We start from the raw sequence: 20,428 nt of genomic DNA on the forward strand, positions 1-20,428 counted from the left end.
CATACAATGGAGTAAAGGGATGTTTATACTAAATTTGTTATTAAGAATCAGCAGCACTTTCAACACTCATCAATATGACCGTTGTTGCCTCTGTGCTTTGAAGATGAGCAGAAATAACTAAATTATGCGTTAAATAGAAACCAAATATATGAATTAACAACATATACTACAGCATAAACAAAAACTTAAACAATGAAATTTAAAACTATGGAAAAAACAACAATAACTATTGTTATCAATGAATTCAAAATTGTAAAAAATTTAGGAATGCAGGAATGACCTGATAATTTGTTTCAATTATATTAAATGACCTGGATGAAAACTGCATAATCACATTTTTATGCTCTTGACATGCTACATAAGGCTCAACATTACCTCTCTGTAAGTACTGTTAGCAACACAATTGATAAGAACTGTGGACTGTTAAGCTACAGCGTGTTTGTTCTAAATATAAATTAAAGACTTATCAGGTCTCTTATCAGATCAGGAAATGAGCAGTGTGTGTTGCGGACAAGCCTCCAGTTTATTCTCTCAGTAATTAACCATTTCTGTCGTGCTGTGGCAGATTTGCAAACACCACACAACTTAAAAGATGGCCTGTAGCTGCACATGCAATCACAGATAACGCCTCTAATTGCAGGAGTAAATGGAGGAATGGAAATCTAATAGAGAGACTTAATTGCTGCAAGCACTAAAAAACCTGTGAGTAAGCTGTATCTGATGTGGAGCCAAATTCAGGTTGGGTGGCAGGTTTTGATGCTATTTCTACATATTGTCGTCATTTGATGCAGATTCATTAGATAGACTAGAGTACTGTCATCGCTTTCACTCACACTACTCCGCTCCCTTCACTGGTTACCAGTGGCTACCCGCATCCGTTTCAAAACATTGGTACTTGCGTACTGTGTTGTGAACGGATCAGATCCAGTCTACATTCAGGACATGGTCAAACGTTACGCCCCAGCCCGTTCACTCAACTCTGCTTCAGCCAATCGGCTTGTTGCTCCCTCACTGCGAGCTAAACACTCATCAAAATCCCGACTGTTTGCTGTCCTGGCTCCTAAATGGTGGAATGAGCTCCCCATCGACATCTGGACATCAGAAAGTTTACACATCTTCAGCCGCAAACTAAAAACACACCTCTTCCGACTATACCTTGACTAAAAAAGTTGAAAACTAGCAATTTAGTGGCACATATATGGCACTTACTTATAGCGCTTTCTAGTTTTGCTTCTTTTTTTTTATTATTATACTTTCTTGATTCTTGTTGTTCTGGGTTTGTACCCTCGGGGTTGATGCACTTATTGTAAGTCGCTTTGGATAAAAGCGTCAGCTAAATGAAATGTAATGTAATGTAAATTGCTTAAAGGGGTAAGGTAACATGGTAACATGGCCATAAACATATATGGCAACACATGCAGCAGAATATTATATATTGTCCTAATTTAACTTCTGACCTGCACCTAACATTTGGAACGTGCAGACATTTTCCGCTGGTATCCCTTTCAAACATTTAACAGACCTGCAGCTGCTCATATGGTTACACACTGCAACAAACAGCTTACACTGTCAAACACTGACTCTTCAGCTGTTCAAGGTTATGCGGATGAATCAGCCACGAGCTGCGTTTAAATGGGTCTTGGGACGAATGACAGTTATGAGAAGCAGGGCCTTTGTCATGCTACCCCCAGCCGGAGCTAGACTTGTTTGCTTCTGTGCATTTTGTAAGTCCAGCAGAGTCTTATAGCAGGATCCTGCCAATCTACACAAGGGTTTATGAGCAGACAGTAAATTGCTGAGGTTTCTACATTAAAGTCTGCAAAAGGAATCTTCCCTTAACCTCCCAATAACAGTCAAAGTCATCTTTCACTGCATCACTGATGAGTTTATCACTGCTGGACACGCAAGCTAGAATAGCTATCATGCTAGAATCCTGCCCGTCCTTCCCTTTACTGCCTTTTTTAGCAGTGTCAGTGAGAAGGTGAGTAAGTATGTGGCGTTTACAGTCCAACTATTGGAATAAATAATGAGCAAACATGCCATAATTTACCAAAGAAATAAGTACTACCATAGAAAAGAACACAAATCTTCAGCGCCTTATTTTTTTCTTCACACAGGTGGAGGCTTGAAACAGGTTTGCAGGCAACTATGAGTTACTGCATATGTTAAAGGTCCCACGACCAACAGAGATGCAGATTGGCTTCTCTGCATTGCCCTGTGATATACCAGCAACCTGACCAGGGTATACCCCAACTTTAACCCAATATCTCAGATGGATGAATAAAATGCTTACTTTATGTGAAAAGTTGCACAAATTTAATGTTTTCTGAAGTGCTGTGTTGGAGGTATACTGATGACAATATGGTTTAGAGACCCTACAAATATTTTGACCTGATGAAATAGACAAGTGTAGATTATTTTACAAACAGTATTTGTAAAATAGAGGTGGGCAATCAATGGAAAATTTACAGAAATTTAAATTTATAAGCTCTCGCCGATGTAATCTCATGTTGGTTAGATTGGTTACTTTCCCTGTGCGTGCGTTCACAAACTCTCAGGTTGCCGCATGTCCACCCTCCTCATTCCCCCATTGACCTGCGCTCAATTTACACTATGAGATACATAGCCTTGTTTCCTTGCTACTCTGACGAGCCTATCCATCCTTCCACTATCTGTACCGATTATCCTCTTGAGGGTCACAGGGGGATCAGAGGCCAATCCCAAGTGACATTGGGTGAGAGACAGGGGACACCCTTGACATGTCGCTAGTGTATCACAGGGCTGACTTACAGAGACAAACAACAATTCACTCTCACATTCGTGTCTAAGGACAATTTTGACTCTCCAATTAACCTAACCCCAATCTGCATGTCTTTGGACAGTGGTCAGAAGCCGGGGTAGGCCATACAGACACAGGGAGAATAGGATAAATCCACCTTCACCACCTTATTTCGCTGTGATGTGTCATTGCTCTTCACAAAACTATCAAAACTCTGCTTTTCGATACTAGGTTTCTCACATCCTATTTGCTCAGTCTGCATCAGACTGGTAGCCCTGTTACCGACATCCAGACAAAACATTCCTTCTGTCTGAGGTCACCCAGCCTTTCAAATCTCCGGCCCAATGCACCAGCTTAGAGCCTCAAGCAGCGTCAGCAGGAGAACTGAGCGAGAGACTGTCTGTGTTAGCCGGTGATGAAGCTGTTGAGCCAATTGACTGAATGCAACAGATCAGAGCGTGTCAATCAGGAATGTGGAGTATTGTGGACGGGGAGAATTTACTGAGGGCAGAAAGACCATGTCAGTATTTTTCTTCACAGTTGGGTTGGATGATGTCCATTGGATTGGCAAATGATGAGGCTCCAACACTACTAATCATTAGCAAACATCATTACCGTTAACCATGCAGCTTAGAAAAAGACTGGTGGTACATCATATCAGATTGACTGACTCGACTTCAGGGCGAAGTTAAACTTGCCTTCTGTCAGTTTGGCGGAGGAACTGGTTCTCCTCTTCCCATTGGGGGTTTTCTCCGGGTACTCTGGTTCCTCCCATGGTCAAAAGACATGCAGAAGCCATTAGGTTAATTGTAAAGTCAAATTGACCATGGGTGTGAATGGTGTTTGCATGTTGTAAGTTCTGCAAAATTCGGCGACCTCTCCAGGGTGTATACCGCTTCTCACCCAATGTCAGCAGGAATTCAAGCCAATCTCTAACCCTAAAAGGAGGGAGGATGGATGGATGGATGGATGGATGAATGGATTGATGGATAGATGTTCGGAGTTTGCATGCTGACTGCAAATAACTGACTTGTAAATGGCTAAATGACATTGTATTTATATAGCGCTTTTCTAGTTTTGATGACCACTCAAAGCACTTTACAGTACAGTTCTACATTCACAAACACATTCATACAGTGTATCTATTCGCAGCACTTATTTATTCTATGGGGGGCCATTCAGGGTTCAGCATCTTGCCCAAGGACACTTCGGCATGCAGATGGGTCAGACTGGGGATGGAACTGCCGACCTACAGGTCGGAGGACGACCACTCTACCCTTCAGGCACAGCCGCCCCTTGTCAAAGATAGTTTGTGAGAAAATAACCACTAATCTGTTATTCCTCTCAACAACCACGAGTTTCTGTAGTTGCAAGGATTAGACAACAGAGTGAGACATCTTAGCTTGGCATTCTCTAAAATGAACACTCATTGATATCATATAAATGGATGTAACTTACAGACTTCATATTTTTGCTATCAGCAGTTACCAAATAATACTCTGATCATGATAGGGGCCAAAGAAAACTTGACTGATAATAAAAAACATTGTGATGACTCTCAACCATCACTAATGGATAATGGCATTATCCATGGGCCCAGCCCTACTTCATAAGTCAGAGAATCCACAACTTGATCTCATGGGTACGTCATGTTTCAGCTTGATCCTAATTCAGAACAATAATAATGTTTTCTTAATAATCATAATTCTGCTGTATCTTCCAGCTCCATGTGTTGTGCTTTTCAATGGCTGAAAAATAATGTGTAGGAGAAGTAGAAACTTTTTATCTTCCCGTGTTGACAGTCAAACCTAATACAGCTGTTAAGAGCTCCCTGCTAACCTCCCTGCCATACTGGTATACGCAATACTGGCGAGGAATTCTGGGAATTGAGACAGAGGGGAAACAAGGCATAGAGCAAATGACCCTTGCAGGTTTCCTCCCATGCTCCACCCTTAGAGGCCGAAGACCAGATCCCACAGGGAGCTTCAATCTGTTTGAGGTCGCTCCCTATAAAGAGCCTGCTGTTTTGAGATATAGATAAATTACAACAGAGAGGCGAACCCTGGAAGGTTCTGCTGAGATTCACATCCTATTTGCAGGGGATAAATATAAGGAGTTATTTAAATGAAATACTCTTTGCAGTAGACAGTGGGCAAGCTGGGGCCCCAGAGTCCCCCCCACCCGCCCACTCTCAAGTCAATAGCTGAGTTAATAGCTTTAACTCAGATTTTTGGAGGTGAACCAAGACCATCACCAGAGGGATGCTGTCATCTCAGCTTTGTTTAGAAGGAACCATCAGCTGCTGAGTGAGAAGAGGCTGATCCAGGCTTTGATTAAAAGATGATCTAAGACTCCACTGACCTGAAAGATATGGAACATAAACATATTTTTCAGCTACTGCCCCCAATGAAAATGAACTCAAAGCTTTTGGGTTTTCCTTCAAGGCCCATTCCTCTGTTTTCTTTTTTCTGTCAGGTCCGTTGTTGTGAGGACAATAATCCACTAGGGGCTGTGCTTACCATCTAAAGTAGAAGGAAGACGACTTGACAGCAGACTGCATGATCCTTTCAGTGCAGTGGAGTTAAAGTGAAGTACGAGCATGACCAAAACATGAAAAACTACATGTTTGAGGATACTCTTAAATAAAAGAACAGAGTACAGAGGTAAATTCATGAATTGGGGATAGTGTAATATAAGGAACAAGTTTCCTTACATCAGATATTCACTAACCCTGCTGTGTTTTTACAGAGAGAGGTGGGAAAACTTCAGGGAGCTGTAAACTGGATGCTTACATCAGGCTGGAAACACTGTCTGTGCCAAGCTATGCCTCCCATGGGCCTAATGGGAAAGTACAGGGAGCTGGCAGAGTGTGTGTGTGTGTGTGTGTGTGTGTGTGTGTGTGTGTGTGTGTGTGTGTGTGTGTGTGTGTGTGTGTGTGTGTGTGTGTGTGTGTGTGTGTGTGTGTGTGTGTGTGTGTGTGTGTGTGTGTTTGTGTTTATGTAGTCAGATTTTATTGGTGGATCACACCCCTGCTGTTAAGTTTACTTTTTAGGCAGAACAAACAGGATGTCACAATAAGCTGAGAAGAAGAATATTGTACATAGTATATAGTGCAATGTGTGAATGATTCCTAATTTAATCTTTCATATGGAAGATACCTTTGGTGCAAGTCAATTGTTAAAGGTGAACACACTTAAACCATACTGCTGCCGAAATAAAAGGTTTTCCCACATACAACTTCTCCGAGCTCAATTATAAGACCATCACCTGCATCCCAACCTCAATAGCACAGGGCGTCACTTCATCACACATCCCATTCATCTGCCACTTTTCCGCAAATCAGGACACAGGTTCAGGACGATGCAGTAGGCCATCGCTACACCAAATGCAGAGCACCTAAATTAAAATTCAGGCTCAATGTCAAAAATGGTTTCATCTTCTCAAATGTGATGGTTCTTTGTCATAAAGTATTTGTGAGAGTGAAATATCTTCACTTTGGATTCTAAGAGAGAAACATTTTGATATTTCAGATGCTGGGATCAGTGTATCTTTGCTTTAGAAAAATACTAATATGATTTATTGGACGTTGTTGGAGATTACTTTTTGATCAGTGCACTTATTGACCAGTTATATACTGTGCCTTCCTTTAACCAGTATTTGAACAGAGTGGAATTCATATCGTGACTATGTTTCGTGCTGTTGAATTGGCAGGGACAGTGTTAGAGGCCAACATAATAGCTCCCCAGCAGCAGTCCTGAGACCTAACGTGACAACAGGCCTCTGCCGAGCTCAGCTTACACTCGACCCTTCATCTTAACAAACTGCTGCTGAGTGTGAGAACCACCTGATCAATGCTAAGAGAGAGAAGAACTGCACACTTCCTCTCCTTCATGAGCTGCTTTTTCTTCCTCTTAATTTCTGCTTACAATCTCGGACATGTTTCATTTCGGCACTCTGTCTCTCAACTTCCCATCGTGTCTCTCTCCCACACTCCCTGAGTGCCTCATCATCTTTTTCTGTCTCCGCTGTGCATGACAGGGAGTTTCTGCTGGAGGCGCCGCTCTGGCTACTGACCGCAAATGCTCTGCTCCCAGGATAGGTTGTCTGACAAATGTGAATCACTTCCTTTCCTTTTACACACCTTTCAGCCTTTCAAAGGATGACACCAACATGATCTATTATATATAATGACTCTTACAGCCTCCTGCCTCCTACTGTATGTTACACTAGATCCATTTGGTTGAGCTTAAGCTACATTTCAGATCTATTAAATCAGCAGTACAGTTATGGAGCCATCTGACTCGCTCATGGCTAGAGAAGGTAACACTCCCCATTGGCCTAGACTCAGTGGCAGAGCAGTCACCTTCTCTTGAAAATTTCAACAACTGCTCAAAGAGTTTTGAAATAATGAGTAAAACCAAACTAATACTCTGATCTGTAATCATCTGTTTGAACTAAAAATAAAAGGTGTAGCAGTCTGTATCTTGTAGAGCGGTGATTAATGCATCATTCAACTGACCAAAGATATCAAGAACACGACCGGGCTGCAATGATTGTTTCCATACACTGTGCTGTATAAAAAGAAGGATGACATGACAGCTCCCCAAAAGTTAAGCCAAATCTTCTTGATTGCCCCCTGGTGGCTGGGTGCAGTAAAGGAGACAAACCGAATGGACATAGATCAAACTAAAACGTCAAAGTACAGTTAAAATAAATGTTTCTATCAATTTGGGTAGTTTTTATATCACAGTAATATATTTTCAATCAGCTTGATAATGTAAAAACAGGGTGAACTGTCAAGATTGACAAGATGAAACTGACTCGCAATTGGTCGGGGTGGCTCCACACCATGATCACTACTGTTCCAGACTCTAAATGAAAATAATTAGCAGCACCCTTATCCAGGCTTTACTGGATTGTAAAGCCTGGATAAGGGTACATTGTTAGCCTGGATAAGGGTACATAAGTGGACATTGTTGTACAACTGCAGGAAGAGGAGATCCTTCGTCTATCTTAACATACTATAAGGGCTATGATTGATGCATAGTGACCACACTCTGTGGGTTATAATCAATTTTTTTTGATAAAATGAAAATGAAATTTTCTTTATCATTGGTCACATGTGTTGCTTTTGTACAAGTTTCAATGATTAACTTAACTGCTGTTATTCTCCCATACATTACATGCCTGCTATTTCAGAGGATTGTTGAGCAAGCGACACAATCTTCAGACCCAAGTTCAGAACTTACAATAATAAAAGCTCTATAATTCAATAAAACGAACATTGTGCTTGTACCTTGAAGACAAATTGCCAAACAGGAAGTGATTCTGTTAACGTTGTCGCTCAAGATGGGAGAAAGTCATGACTGCAATATGGTGAAATAAAAAAGAAAACGCATTAAAATGATCTTGCAGCGATTTGGACCTGCAACCGCTTGTCAACCACTGCTGTCATTTATACGAGGACGTAAATGGAGATTTGACTGGGTCGGCTGAGGCCAACCCCCCTCACTCCCACACAGACTGCTACAGTATTGGCCATTTATAAAATTTGTATTGTATTTAATGTATTACGTGTCTAAATAGCACCAAACTCAGTACTCCACTTATCATGATCTCTAACGATAAACATGCTAAGTGTGAAGTCTATTAGATGAATGCTTTGCAATGGCGTATGCATTCCATCTACACTCCGACAAACATTTGTAGGATTAGTATGCAGATTCAAACAATTTGTATTAATTTGAAGTTGACTTATTTTAAAGCACTACTTACTACAAAGGAGACTGATTCTGACTGTCTCTGGATAAAGGTAATCCTTTGTCATGAAACTATTCCTCTGATTTTGTCCTTTTTGTGTGTTCTCATGCTGCTCTGTAAACTATAGACTTTAAGAAACTCCTCTTATACTAAATGTGATGAACTGTAAAGTGTCTGATTTTGATATCGTTGTAGTTTTATGTTGGTGCAAACTTTGCCTTATAGCAAAACAAGTATAAACCCCTACTGTGTGAATAAATATACTGTCATATCTAGTAAACCACCATTAGTCCAGGTCTTCAGCTATGAATTCATGGTATGAATGTAAATGCCAGAGCGAAGGATCTATACCACCCCCCCATGTAAGCTCTCACGGTTCTGCTACACATCTAACACAGTCCTGCCTGTTATAACAGCTGTAACAACTTCACGTGAGAAGAGTAAAATATTACACACAGGGTTCATTCCATTGAAAGCCACTTTTCAAACATTTCAAGAGTAACATTGAGCAGATTCTAAGGTTTGCTGTAGATCATCTGGGGTCACAACTGTGTCATACACAGCTTGACAGGAAGGCCAGAATTAGCAGTGATTTTGAACTTTGAGATAAGAAAACAAGCATCCTGCAGGTTTTTTTCCAGGATTTGTTGTTTGACCTGCGGTGGGACGGAGAGGGGCCACACCCCTCAGAGACTAGGCGATAACTGGACACACAAACACACCAGAAGCCCCCGCTCATTTTTACAGCAGTCATCATCTCTGTAGCTTCTTTATCTGTGACACGAATCATGCCGTTTTATGTAACACCCGTTTGTGCAGCCCCCTTTTTGGTGAAACCGGAGTCAGCCACGCCATTTAGGGCAGTTTCTTTACGAACTGCATCTTCTGTCAAAGCCCAAAGGAACATGACTCTGGAAGGTATTCGTAGCCGCTAACAAGCGTTACTCATCCGGCTTTGCCATCTCTGGCCAAAAGAGATCAAGTGATCTGATAACAGAGAAGAATGTTACAAGTTGTTCCTCATGTTTGTTCCCCCTCAAAGTGTATGTGTGTGCTCTTGTGGAAAGAGGTGTGAGAAAGTTAATGCAGGATGTCAGTGCATTTGCATGTGTGTATGTGTGTGCACGTGGGGCACATTCCCCTCGCTGTCAGCTGTGTGGGGTGACCTGCTGTAGCATTCCTATCCCGTGTGGTGACCGTCACACCGTGCGGCTCCAGTTGCTCTGAATGCCACTGACCAGCAATAAACTCATTGCCTGTCAATGTCAGGAAATGACCAGACTGACCAAGAAACACACTCATAAACGCACACCACCCTTCATCATTAGCTGCGAATACACTATCACGCATCACATTGTGTGCGAAGGCGTGTTTCCATTATTACTCACTTTGAATGTAATAACCCTCAAGTCTATTTTAAGTCCTGTTGGCAATAAAGCGGAATCATTTCCACTTGCTCTGGCTTCAGCAGGATCTGGACGGTGTTCAATGTGAATAAAATTACTCCAGCTATCAAAAACGTCTTGTCTTCCCTCAACACAGCGCTCCTTCACAGACTTCTGTTCATTCCAGCCGCAGTGGAACAGATGGCACTTCAGCTACTGCATGTGTGTCGGCTCTCACTGAATTTCTTTCTTTCAAACTGTCAATGAGAACTGGCGTGCGTTCACAGGGGCAAAGAGGATTCTGGGCCTTCGCTGGCTTTCTTTGCTCTGCATTTGTGAAAGGAGGACAGGAATTATATCCGAGGTCAAACTGTGCCCTTGAATATAGATAAGGTTAGTTAAACAGCTCTTGTTTGAGATTGTATTTTATCCACGATTACCAAACCTCCTCAGGGGCAAATAAAATAATTCCTGTGGTGTCAGGATTTAAGACATTCCAATACTCACACTCAGAAATAAGGACTTTTCCGACCTGTGAAAACGTTGTGCGTAGTAGTAGTAGCGAATTGTATTATATGTTAATAATAACAGTTTTCCAACCCAGAACACTGAAACCTAATAAACTTCCTAATGGTGCTTTTCTGACCACATGACCCCGGATAATCTTCTGAAATTATCTAAAGGAGCTCTAAGTGAAGATCGAAATGTCAGAGTCAGTTGCTGTGGATCTTCTCTGGAGTTTCTCCTGCCAGCCCCTTCGTAAAAACTCATTCACCTCGACTAGTGGGCGTTGATGATGCTTCAAACACATGACACACACAAAACTGAAACAACCCAAAGAGAATACAAATATCTCAGGATGAAAAAGAGGAGACACATATGTAAGACACAAAAAGATTCAAACGTTTTCGTGTTTAGACGCGAAAATTGTGTCGATGTGCAGTAAACACAAAGACGTGGAATGTGTACATCAGGTCCGCCTCCTGCATGCTGTGCCATCACTCACCAAAATCCTCTGGAGATTTGTTATTTGCTGGGAATCTCCTGGTGTTTTATTCATATATGAATGAGAGATATCTATAAGAGTCCCATCATTTTTCTACTTCTATTATGAACATTTTTATTTTCATGCAGGAACCTCTGTCCAGTTTTAAAGATAATTATAGTGGGGGTTGGGAAATGAGGGGGAGGGAATGTTAATGTTCTCGCTGCTTCGGAGTTGGTGACTCCCCTGGGTTTTTATCTATAGCAATATGTTGCAGCAATGGTATGCATGTGTGTTGAGCTGTAGTGCATCAGGATGTTTTTGTTTTACCCTTCAACTTTTTCATAGCTCATTAGAGCCTTGAAGCTACAATCCCAGACCAATACTGAAAATAAAGCACCCCAGCGCTGCACTGCAGAACAAAGCAGCGGAGAAACACTGAGTCTTAACAACTCAGGTGTTAGAACCTCACTATTTCCACACAAATGAGTTTTCCACTTCCCCGCCATGAGACACAAAACCATGTGTTTCAACCCTTGTAAAAATCAGGGAGAAACTCTAAATGCTTAAACAGCAGAGAGAGTAACAGTGAGGCTCAAGGCAGACATCCAACGCTGGCAGGCTGCGAACCTTAACGTTGCTTCCATGTCAGGCAGAGAAGTAGCCCAGCCCGACAGCTGCCAGTCAGTCACTCAGTTAAGCTGTTTAAGTACAAACAAGATGTCAGATTGAATAGGATCGTAGGTACAGCCAATGAACTTCATTATCTAGCAATTTCAGATCTGCTGTGCTGCATTACACAGAGAGACGGCAGGTACACATCCGTCTGACTCAGCAACACTCAGGCAGGAGCACAGCAAAATAGCAGAGTTTAAATTGATTGAATCCAATTTGTGTTCCATCTTTATACACTAGTATCATATTCCCTTGTGGAAGTTGAAGGTGATATCATCTCTAAGGTACAAACCACAAGCAGTTTGAACTTTAATTCCATTGAGTCAGCAAAATACTGATGAGAAACATGTTTATGGACAATACAGTCCATAAAGTAAAATAAGGTTTATTAGAACTTTTCTTTATTATAAAAACGAGAAAGCAAGACACACAAGCAAAGACGTTGGATTAATGTGCAGAATACAAAAAAAATTCAGCGCAAAATTAAATAAGCTGTCGGCAAACTGAAAGGTTAAAGCTCCTTAAATGTTTAACTCATGCAGTCTGCAACAGTTCTTAAGCTTCACTAGTTCTTCCCTTTTCTGTTTCCTCTACAAAAGCAAGAGATCATACAGGTAGCAAAACAATCAGTAGTTTTGCCAGATCATCCAAACCACTTTATTTGGAGGCAAAGCTGAAAATAAACTGAGCCAGCCACTAAACCCTCATTACACAGGAAGCTGTGCATGCCCAAATACAGCAATAGTTATGACTCAGTACATACAGTAGGTATGTGAGCTGGAAAGGAAAGAGTTTATCTAAGATATTTCAGATAATATTGTTATTGTTTGCAGTCCTTCTCTCTAACACTTGAATTCGACAAACTGGTGGGTTTGATTAAAACCTGTTCGTGCTTCTTTGCCCCGTCTGACAACTTTTTAGTGTGCCGAGATTTCAGTAGTTAACTTGGTGGAATGTTAATTTTTCCAGTCAGCCTAAATGGAAAGTCTCAAAATTCCTTAGAAATCATTAAATTGAATAAAAACAGTCATCTTATATTTAAGTGTGTGTTCATCATTAATGTACTACTTACTCCTGTAAACATTAGGTATTATTTCCTTTTATTCCCCTCCCCTGAGGCTCTCTCTTACATTCCCCCTCTCACACACTATATAAGCTATTAAACCCCTGAGATTCGGCCATTATAACTAACAGCAGCTTCTGTTCTGCAAAATCGTGTGTTTGACAGGAAGGCCGACACATCGGAGTAGCATCCCTCCAGAGTTTTCTCTCCCCCGAAGGAATCACAGCATATTGGAGTTTATCAAGCTCTCGCCTTGAATAACCTCTGACCTGAGCTGCTGAGCTGTGTGTCACTGCTGATCTATCCCAGGCAGCAGGATGCTGACACACATGAAAATATGACAAAAACAACAAACAGCCCTTTTTGACCAAGCAGCACAGTACAATCATCATAAGCATTTTCTGACCAATAAACGCCACACACAGACACACCCTGCGTGAGTTTAATGTGATGCCTCATTTCAGTTGGTGAGCTCAACAGCAATAGTGTAAGAAATAGAGCAAGAGAAAGGTTTCGTGACAGAGATTTTCCCTTTCGGTTGGCATGGCACCATTTGGCTGAGCAGCAATTAAAGGGGGAAAGCTCCCCACATACACATCCACAGGTTTTGCTAACCAACGGTCAACTTTCCATGAGCGTTTTCACCTGACACTGACGTCTGTGCAAGGCTGACCTCTGTATGAATTCAGCACTGTGTGTTTGTAGTAGTAGTGGCCAGAGTGGGTTCCAGTAAAAGAACAAGTGACTGCAGTGGGAGATGGAAAATAACGATTTTAATGGCAGCAATAGACTTAGAACAGTCGTCATATTTACAAGGCAAGTATTGTAACGCTTTGAAATTTAAAGTAGGTGACACAATTTCATTAACAACGTTAGCATGGGTGAAAGGACTGACATATGTAACACATTGTATGATCCCGGGTCAGAATCTAAACTTTTTAATGCCAGCAGCAAAACTCATGACATTCACATTGGCTGTATGTTGTTTAGTATGCGCTGGCAAAATGTTAACCTGCTTTCACGCTGAACTAACTAGTGTCGCTGTATGCTCTGCAGGCCCTGTTCATACTTGATATCAATGTCAGGTAGGTGCCCATCTAATGTCAGATGTGAACTGAATGTTTAGCGAGCAGGGACATCAGCTGATAGTTCATACAGATACAAATCCACAGAGGAGACTGAGACATTACATTACTGAGGAACAAATATAGAATCAGTAACTACAAAATAGGTTGTTGTTATTTTCTTGATACTAAACAGAAATTCAACAAGAAAACATCTTTTAATGTAAGTACAAGTTCTTGGCCCCACACTTACAACCTAAAGTACACCCCCTTCTATTTGTTGTAGGTTAAGTGCTTCTCTCAAGGGCACTTGAACAACAATTGTCCTTGCTGCCCTCTTTATCAACACATTTCAACCTGTGAGTGGCAGCCAACACTCTTGTATGGCCAGCAGCTATCCACAGCTCAGGAAGCTAACATGAGTTTTCTTCTTTGAAAGTGTGTGTGATGGGAAAACCCAACCTGCTGGACAACTTACACGTTAAACAGACACAAACAATTAAATACTATATATGCCACTTATTGCATTTTTATTTACAGCCAATATTGACTCCACGTATTCATTCATTCATTCATTCACAAATGTGTGTGACAAACCACTTCCACCAAAAGTTCTCACTTCAGACCTTACACATACTGTTACTCATTCATAAATATAGCTGCACTCTATGTCTATATTTGGCTAAACGTTATTGTGGCAAGGGAAGCCTTCATTCACTGACTGCAATTTGAAAGAAAACATGAACATGATCATGGTGTTTAATCTCGTCTGACGCTGCTGTTTCACATCGCAATTAGAGTTCTTAATAATTCAATAATATTCAGCCTAAAGGATAAAGCTGGAATTTAAATTACCCTTAGACAAGACAATCAAGCCTGCCAAAAATAACACTTTAATTGGCAGACTGAAGGTGGCCACAGCTAAATTTAGGGGTTATTTTAAGCCCCACAGGGCATAGGACACGGCCTTACAGGACACACTCCAGGACAAAAAATGGATTCCAGCCGTAGCAGCGCACCCTCAGCAGTCCACCAGACTTGAGAGGGGCACTTCCCCCCTGAGGCAGTCCAGCAACATCGGCATCAGCTGTTAGCACAAATTGCATTAGAGGAAAGTGGGAAGACGGCCAAGCCTTTACCATTCAGCCAACAATTTAGAACAATGAGACAGCAGTGAGTAACGTTAGACGAAGCAGACTGACTGATTGACTACAACTGGATGTAGACCCATTTGGAAAATACTTCTGATATTAAATCCAATACGATTTTGTATTTTTTAAGTCTCAAAGCTGCTCTGCTATTGTAATTAATACCAACTTAATCTATAGAAAAACCAATATGACCAGAGAGGATACAGATGATATATCTTTTTGCCTCTGTGCTATTGCCTCCTATCAGATTAAAACTAATTTTAATTATAAATCTTGTTCTGCCTTCAGAGAAGAGCCAGTTTTATAAATTATGTTAAGCTAACTCAAGCGGGCAGTTCAGTGCATCTGTAACCACGAATGCATTAGCAACATTATTGCAATGAAAATGCTTAAATGACAATGATTCTTAATTTGACCATTTTATCATGTTGGTTTTGAGTGATAGCATGCTAACAGTAGCTAACTTTCACCAATACTATTATCATTTCTTCAAATAAATCTACATTTTGTTCTGATGAGGATGGTGATGAAAACTCAGGTTGGAAACATTGACATGACATGACAGGCAATCCTTCAAATGGTTGACAAGGCATTTCAATGTAAACCATGAATGTCAACCTAGTGACGGCGCTCATCAGTCTGATAGATTCCTCCTCTGGTGATCATGAATGAACAAAGATGGTACAAAATGAATGTACAAAAACTCATCCATGAAATAGTTCATGAGAAATATTTTATCTGGGCCAAATTCCATCCCTACAGCCACACTACTTTCATGGCAAATACCATGATTTAATATTTCAGTATCACAGTTGCAAACACAATGATGTCACACAAAGTAAGTGTTGCCAAGTAGTGACAGCCTCTTAAATACAGTTGAGCAATGACATTTCAAGGAAATCGTGAAACACCATTTATACCAATGAGGGGAGCTGTCACGTAAAAGTACGAATTGACTGACGGCTTTGAAATAGGTAAGGATCCACAAGTCAAAATTGTATCATCTACTTTGAATGCATGAATGATTACACAGGCAAATTATGTCTTTGTATGGCAGCATGTTGAAGATAATCTTTGACAGCATTGTAACGTCCCGTAAAGGTTTTACATCATATTAAAATGTTGTGGCCTGTCTGGAGGCGGTCGCCATCTAGATGTGAGGGTGACTCCAGTCCTCCCACTCGTCAGAAGGATCCATGAGATCCTAATGGACGAGGACGAGTAGGACGTGTGCTTACATTCAGCAGAGGTAAAGATAAGTTTCTCCCAACACAGACATTTGTACTGCTGGGTACCTTGAGAATGTTTACTAACCAAGTTCTTTCCACCATCTAACCCCTGCAGATACATCATCAAACACACAAGATATACAACCACACTGCATACATCCTATTATGGTGTCTACGTACAGTAAGAATGTGGTTCATGCGTGTCTTCAAGTCTTCTGACAGCTTCCCATGCGCAACAGAATTGTTGTGTGTCATGGTTGGAAAAAAGGAGGTGCAACAAAGTCAGACAGCTCGCTTATTGGCTGTGTCATCAGCGTGCCTTAATAAGGAGAGCAGGACCTCAGAGGACCTCAGACGATTGTCAAGGAAGGAACACAGAAGAACGTCTGGAAAATAAACACCTGCCACGCAGCCAGCTCCTGCTTCACATTACCTCCTGGTACTGCAGCAGTTCTAAAAACACACACCGAAGCTGCTCTCAGACATGAACTGCACTCCACATAATCTACTGACATTATATGGATTGGCTGTATGTGACAACGCCAATGTCCGGGTCCGTTTTCTCCTGCCAGCCCCCAAGTAAAAACAAACTCAGGAGAAAGTTCAGAACCCATTGTGCTGAATGTAAGTCCGAAATCGGCTCTACAGATGGATCCATGTACATGTATAGCAAATCGTTTATGATACTAATATATGATATCAAGTTAAATGTCATTCCCTTACTGATAAAACCAGTTGTTGACCTTCTACCCTTCTCTGGCATCTTTACTATTCTTCTGAATACATGTCAGAAACTCACTTTCCTATCAGTCTTTCACTCTTTCCACACAATTTGTGCCAACGCCCTTTGAAAAGATTCCTGTTTGACCTGATAACAGTGCATAGTTGCAGCTCAAACCCAATTATACACAATGAAAACACCAGTAGAAGCTACTGGTGCAGTCGCTGTATTTGCCAAGAGCTGTGTTTGTTTTCAGTCATTAAACATGTCTAAAATCATTGTACCAACAGTATACAGGTGTAAGAACTGCAACGCAAAGCAGCATTTAAAATAAGATGAGAAATAGAACAACAGCCAAAGCCGATATTTCTACAGAAATTCAGCACAAGCCGAGTAGCCGGGTTCTCACAAGAAGACAGAAAAAAAGAAAAAAGAAAACTGGGGCAATATTTATAGAGGAGCTCTCCCTCTTCCTGATCTGTTGGAACGGAACAGATGAAAAATGCAGCAGTAAAACCATGAAGGTATACTGAAAGAATATCAACATTTGAGACGTGGGAATGAAACTCTTCTCCAGTCTGAAATGAGAGCACCTTGAGGAGGCTGCTGACACCTGACAAGAACAAAGACAAAACATAAAGTTTGCAGAAAGATGAGCTGGGAATCACTGTCTTTGGTTGTGGATTATCTTTCCTAGACTTCTTCTTCACATCTCCATCTTTCTTCGGTTCATTTCCGGACTAAAGGAATGTTCCCAAAAAGAGGAAAGCATGTAAGTTAATCCAGCGGTGGCACGCTGGGCTGCCCACTTGAGGAGATAAAGGGATCAAATGAGATGAATATTTGAAAAGAACCCTCTGCTCTCTTTTATTGAAATCCACTGTTGTTCCGCAGCAACTGTCAATACCCTCTGTTGTGACTGGATACAGGAAAACAATCAGCGCAGCACACACACTTGAACTTACTGCCCCCCCTCTTCTGCTTAGTTACATCAAGGTCAAAGTTCAGCAGAATGGGTTTGTTGCTGCGGTCACATATCAAAGTGAAGCACAACTGCAAATCCACTGGACCCTTGCAACACACACACACACACACACACACACACACACACGCGCGCACACACACAGACACAAACGCAAACACTGCAGACAAGCAGCGTGGAAGAGTGACAGCGAACATGTGTGCCAATCAATAAAACACTCAGCAGTCAAGAGATGCAGTGTGCATGTCTGCCTCTCTGTTCCACCAATAAACACACACACACCCACAGGGGCCGGCTGATGAAAGGCACAGCAAGGTGCATGCGCAAACAGTCACAATTTTGCACCTCTGCAGAGTCAACAACCTTTAAAGGGTGTGAATAGAAAAAACACACACGCAGAGATAACTCTTCCATCATCATATGTAGCCTCTCTGTAGTTGTCATCACTATCATGTGAGTGCAGGCACCCACCTTTATACTTCTCTCTGACGTTTTCATAAGCCTGGATGAAGTCCTGCTCCTCGGCGTTCGGAGGCAGGTAGGCGGGCTCGTACATGGCCATGCCGGCGCTTTCACTCTCTTCTTCTTCTTCTTCTTCTTCTCCTCCTCCTCCTCCTCTCAGCTTTCTTCCTTCTAGGTCAAGCTTTTCCCTCTGTGTGTTTGGATGTGTGTGCGAGGCAGCCTCTGCTGTCCTGTGTCTGCTCTCTGTCAGCTGTGTGTGAACCCCTCACACACAGCACCCAACTTCATTCCACAGACCAGCGCCACACCCCCCCTCCTCTCGTCCATAGCCTCCCATAGCCTTGCTCAGACATCCTAATATAAATGTCAGGTCCCTCCTCTTAAAGATACAGACTGGAGCAGCAGGCACACGCGCACAGTGTGAATGCTCATCACGCACAAACAGAGCAGCAGCAGCAGCCACGAGAGCAGAGCAGCAGCATGAGGCGCTCTGGAAACAGTTCAGCTGAGTTAGACTGTGATGGATGGCAAACAGTTGGTACAAGACCACGGAAACACATGACATACTTCTCTTTCTGCCAAAACAAATATCAAGTCTTTTGAGTGGAATCACATCAAATAATGAAAATGACATTGTGTTTGTTAATTCAACATCAGATTATCTAAAGACAAAGATGTTTCAATTAATTATGGCGTTTTAAAATAACATGAAAGTTCTGATAACAGCCACAACTAGGCCTATCATGATACTGACACGATAGTTGAACCATATAGTGTCCCAGAAATAATGGCAAAAAAACAATAATATTTTTTCGTTTGAGAACTTCTTGTCTCAGTGTCCGGAGTTCAATCTATGTATGTGCAAAGTCTTTTTCAGTCACCAACTGAAATGCATCAGCTTTTATGGATTTCACTTATCTGCAATCACAAGCATTTAGCTGTTAAGATTTGCCAAAATATCACAAATGGTGAAAAAATCGTCAGATGTCGTTTCTCACTCATTGCTATCTAAAAATAAATATGCCATCACAGAATGCAACAAAATGAAAACAATACAGGCCTATGCAGAAAAGGAGATAACAAGGTGTTAGGCCACCTGTAATCCATCACGTCATGTGAACAAGTTTTTCACCCCCCAACACATCATGTTTCTGAAAACAGAAGCTGCAGAATCCCCACAACTCCTGATTACTCAGTTTTTCTTTATTATTTCAAAGATATGGTAGCTTTATTAGTCACTATGTCTTCATGTAATCACATTTGAAAAGGAAGCTGCCAGTTGCTAGAGGACGTAATCTCATAACAAAGAACATGTCCTCCCTGTTTGTCCTGCGGAAACACACTCCAGCTGGTGGCCGTTGTGTGTCAGCCAGTTTACTGCTAAAGTTGATGTCTGCAGCACAATAACCATATTGAAAAGGAGGCTGCTGTGTAGATACACTGTATGCCCTTGTCATTGACCGGGAACATCAAGTGTTGGCCACTGAATATCCAAGACCTGACAGCTGAGGACAGGAACATAGAAACATTTGAGTAAGTTTCAGCCACATGTGCCAAGACATCATCGGTCATCTTGATTTAATGCAATTGCTGCATTGTGGTGACAAATTATGATAGATTCACACAAGCTACTTGACAAATACCAGGATACTGCATCCTGCTATCAATACATCAAGCCAGATTGGAATGTAAAACTTCTTTTACAGCTTTTTGACAACATAGAGCTGCACTAGTTATGATGCTGGTGCACACACGAGTCAGTTATGGCACAATAATGGAGAATTGATGTAGGAAAAGGAAAATCCCTTCAGCTCAGCCTGTCATACATTTCTTTGGCAGAGGCCAAGCTCACATCAGCCAGGGCACTTTCCTGAGAGGAAACACAAGTCCACTCCAAACTCTCCGCTGCTGCACGTGTGTGTGTGTCGATATCTTTATACTTAGGACATTTTACTCCTAGAGTTACACACTGTATGTCTAGCATGTTTTACTAATAGTGTAGTAAAGACACAGTTGTAATTCATATTCTTCCTTAAACTTTCCAATCAAAGTTAGCCATATCCATTTTATTCTAGTTACTATACATAAGGACATGCTGTATAATGAGATAATCTGAAAACTGACAGGAAGGGAAGTAATTAAGGATTCTTTAAATATGAATTGTTAAACATG

General features: G+C 41.5%; 1 protein-coding gene across 2 annotated transcripts in view; it reads right to left on the reverse strand.

Moving 5' to 3' along the window:
* LOC128448984 (plectin) overlaps positions 1-18,534 on the reverse strand; it is a 115,916-nt gene extending 97,382 nt beyond the window's left edge. For both annotated transcript variants that reach the window (XM_053431923.1, XM_053431921.1), the window contains exon 1: positions 18,266-18,534. In XM_053431923.1, the coding sequence (XP_053287898.1) occupies positions 18,266-18,356 (91 nt within the window). In that variant the 5' untranslated portion in view covers positions 18,357-18,534. The remainder of the gene's footprint in view (positions 1-18,265) is intronic.
* Between the last annotated feature and the right edge of the window lie 1,894 nt (positions 18,535-20,428).

The sequence above is a fragment of the Pleuronectes platessa genome, chromosome 10, assembly GCF_947347685.1.
Source record: "Pleuronectes platessa chromosome 10, fPlePla1.1, whole genome shotgun sequence".
NCBI classification, from domain to species: domain Eukaryota; kingdom Metazoa; phylum Chordata; class Actinopteri; order Pleuronectiformes; family Pleuronectidae; genus Pleuronectes; species Pleuronectes platessa.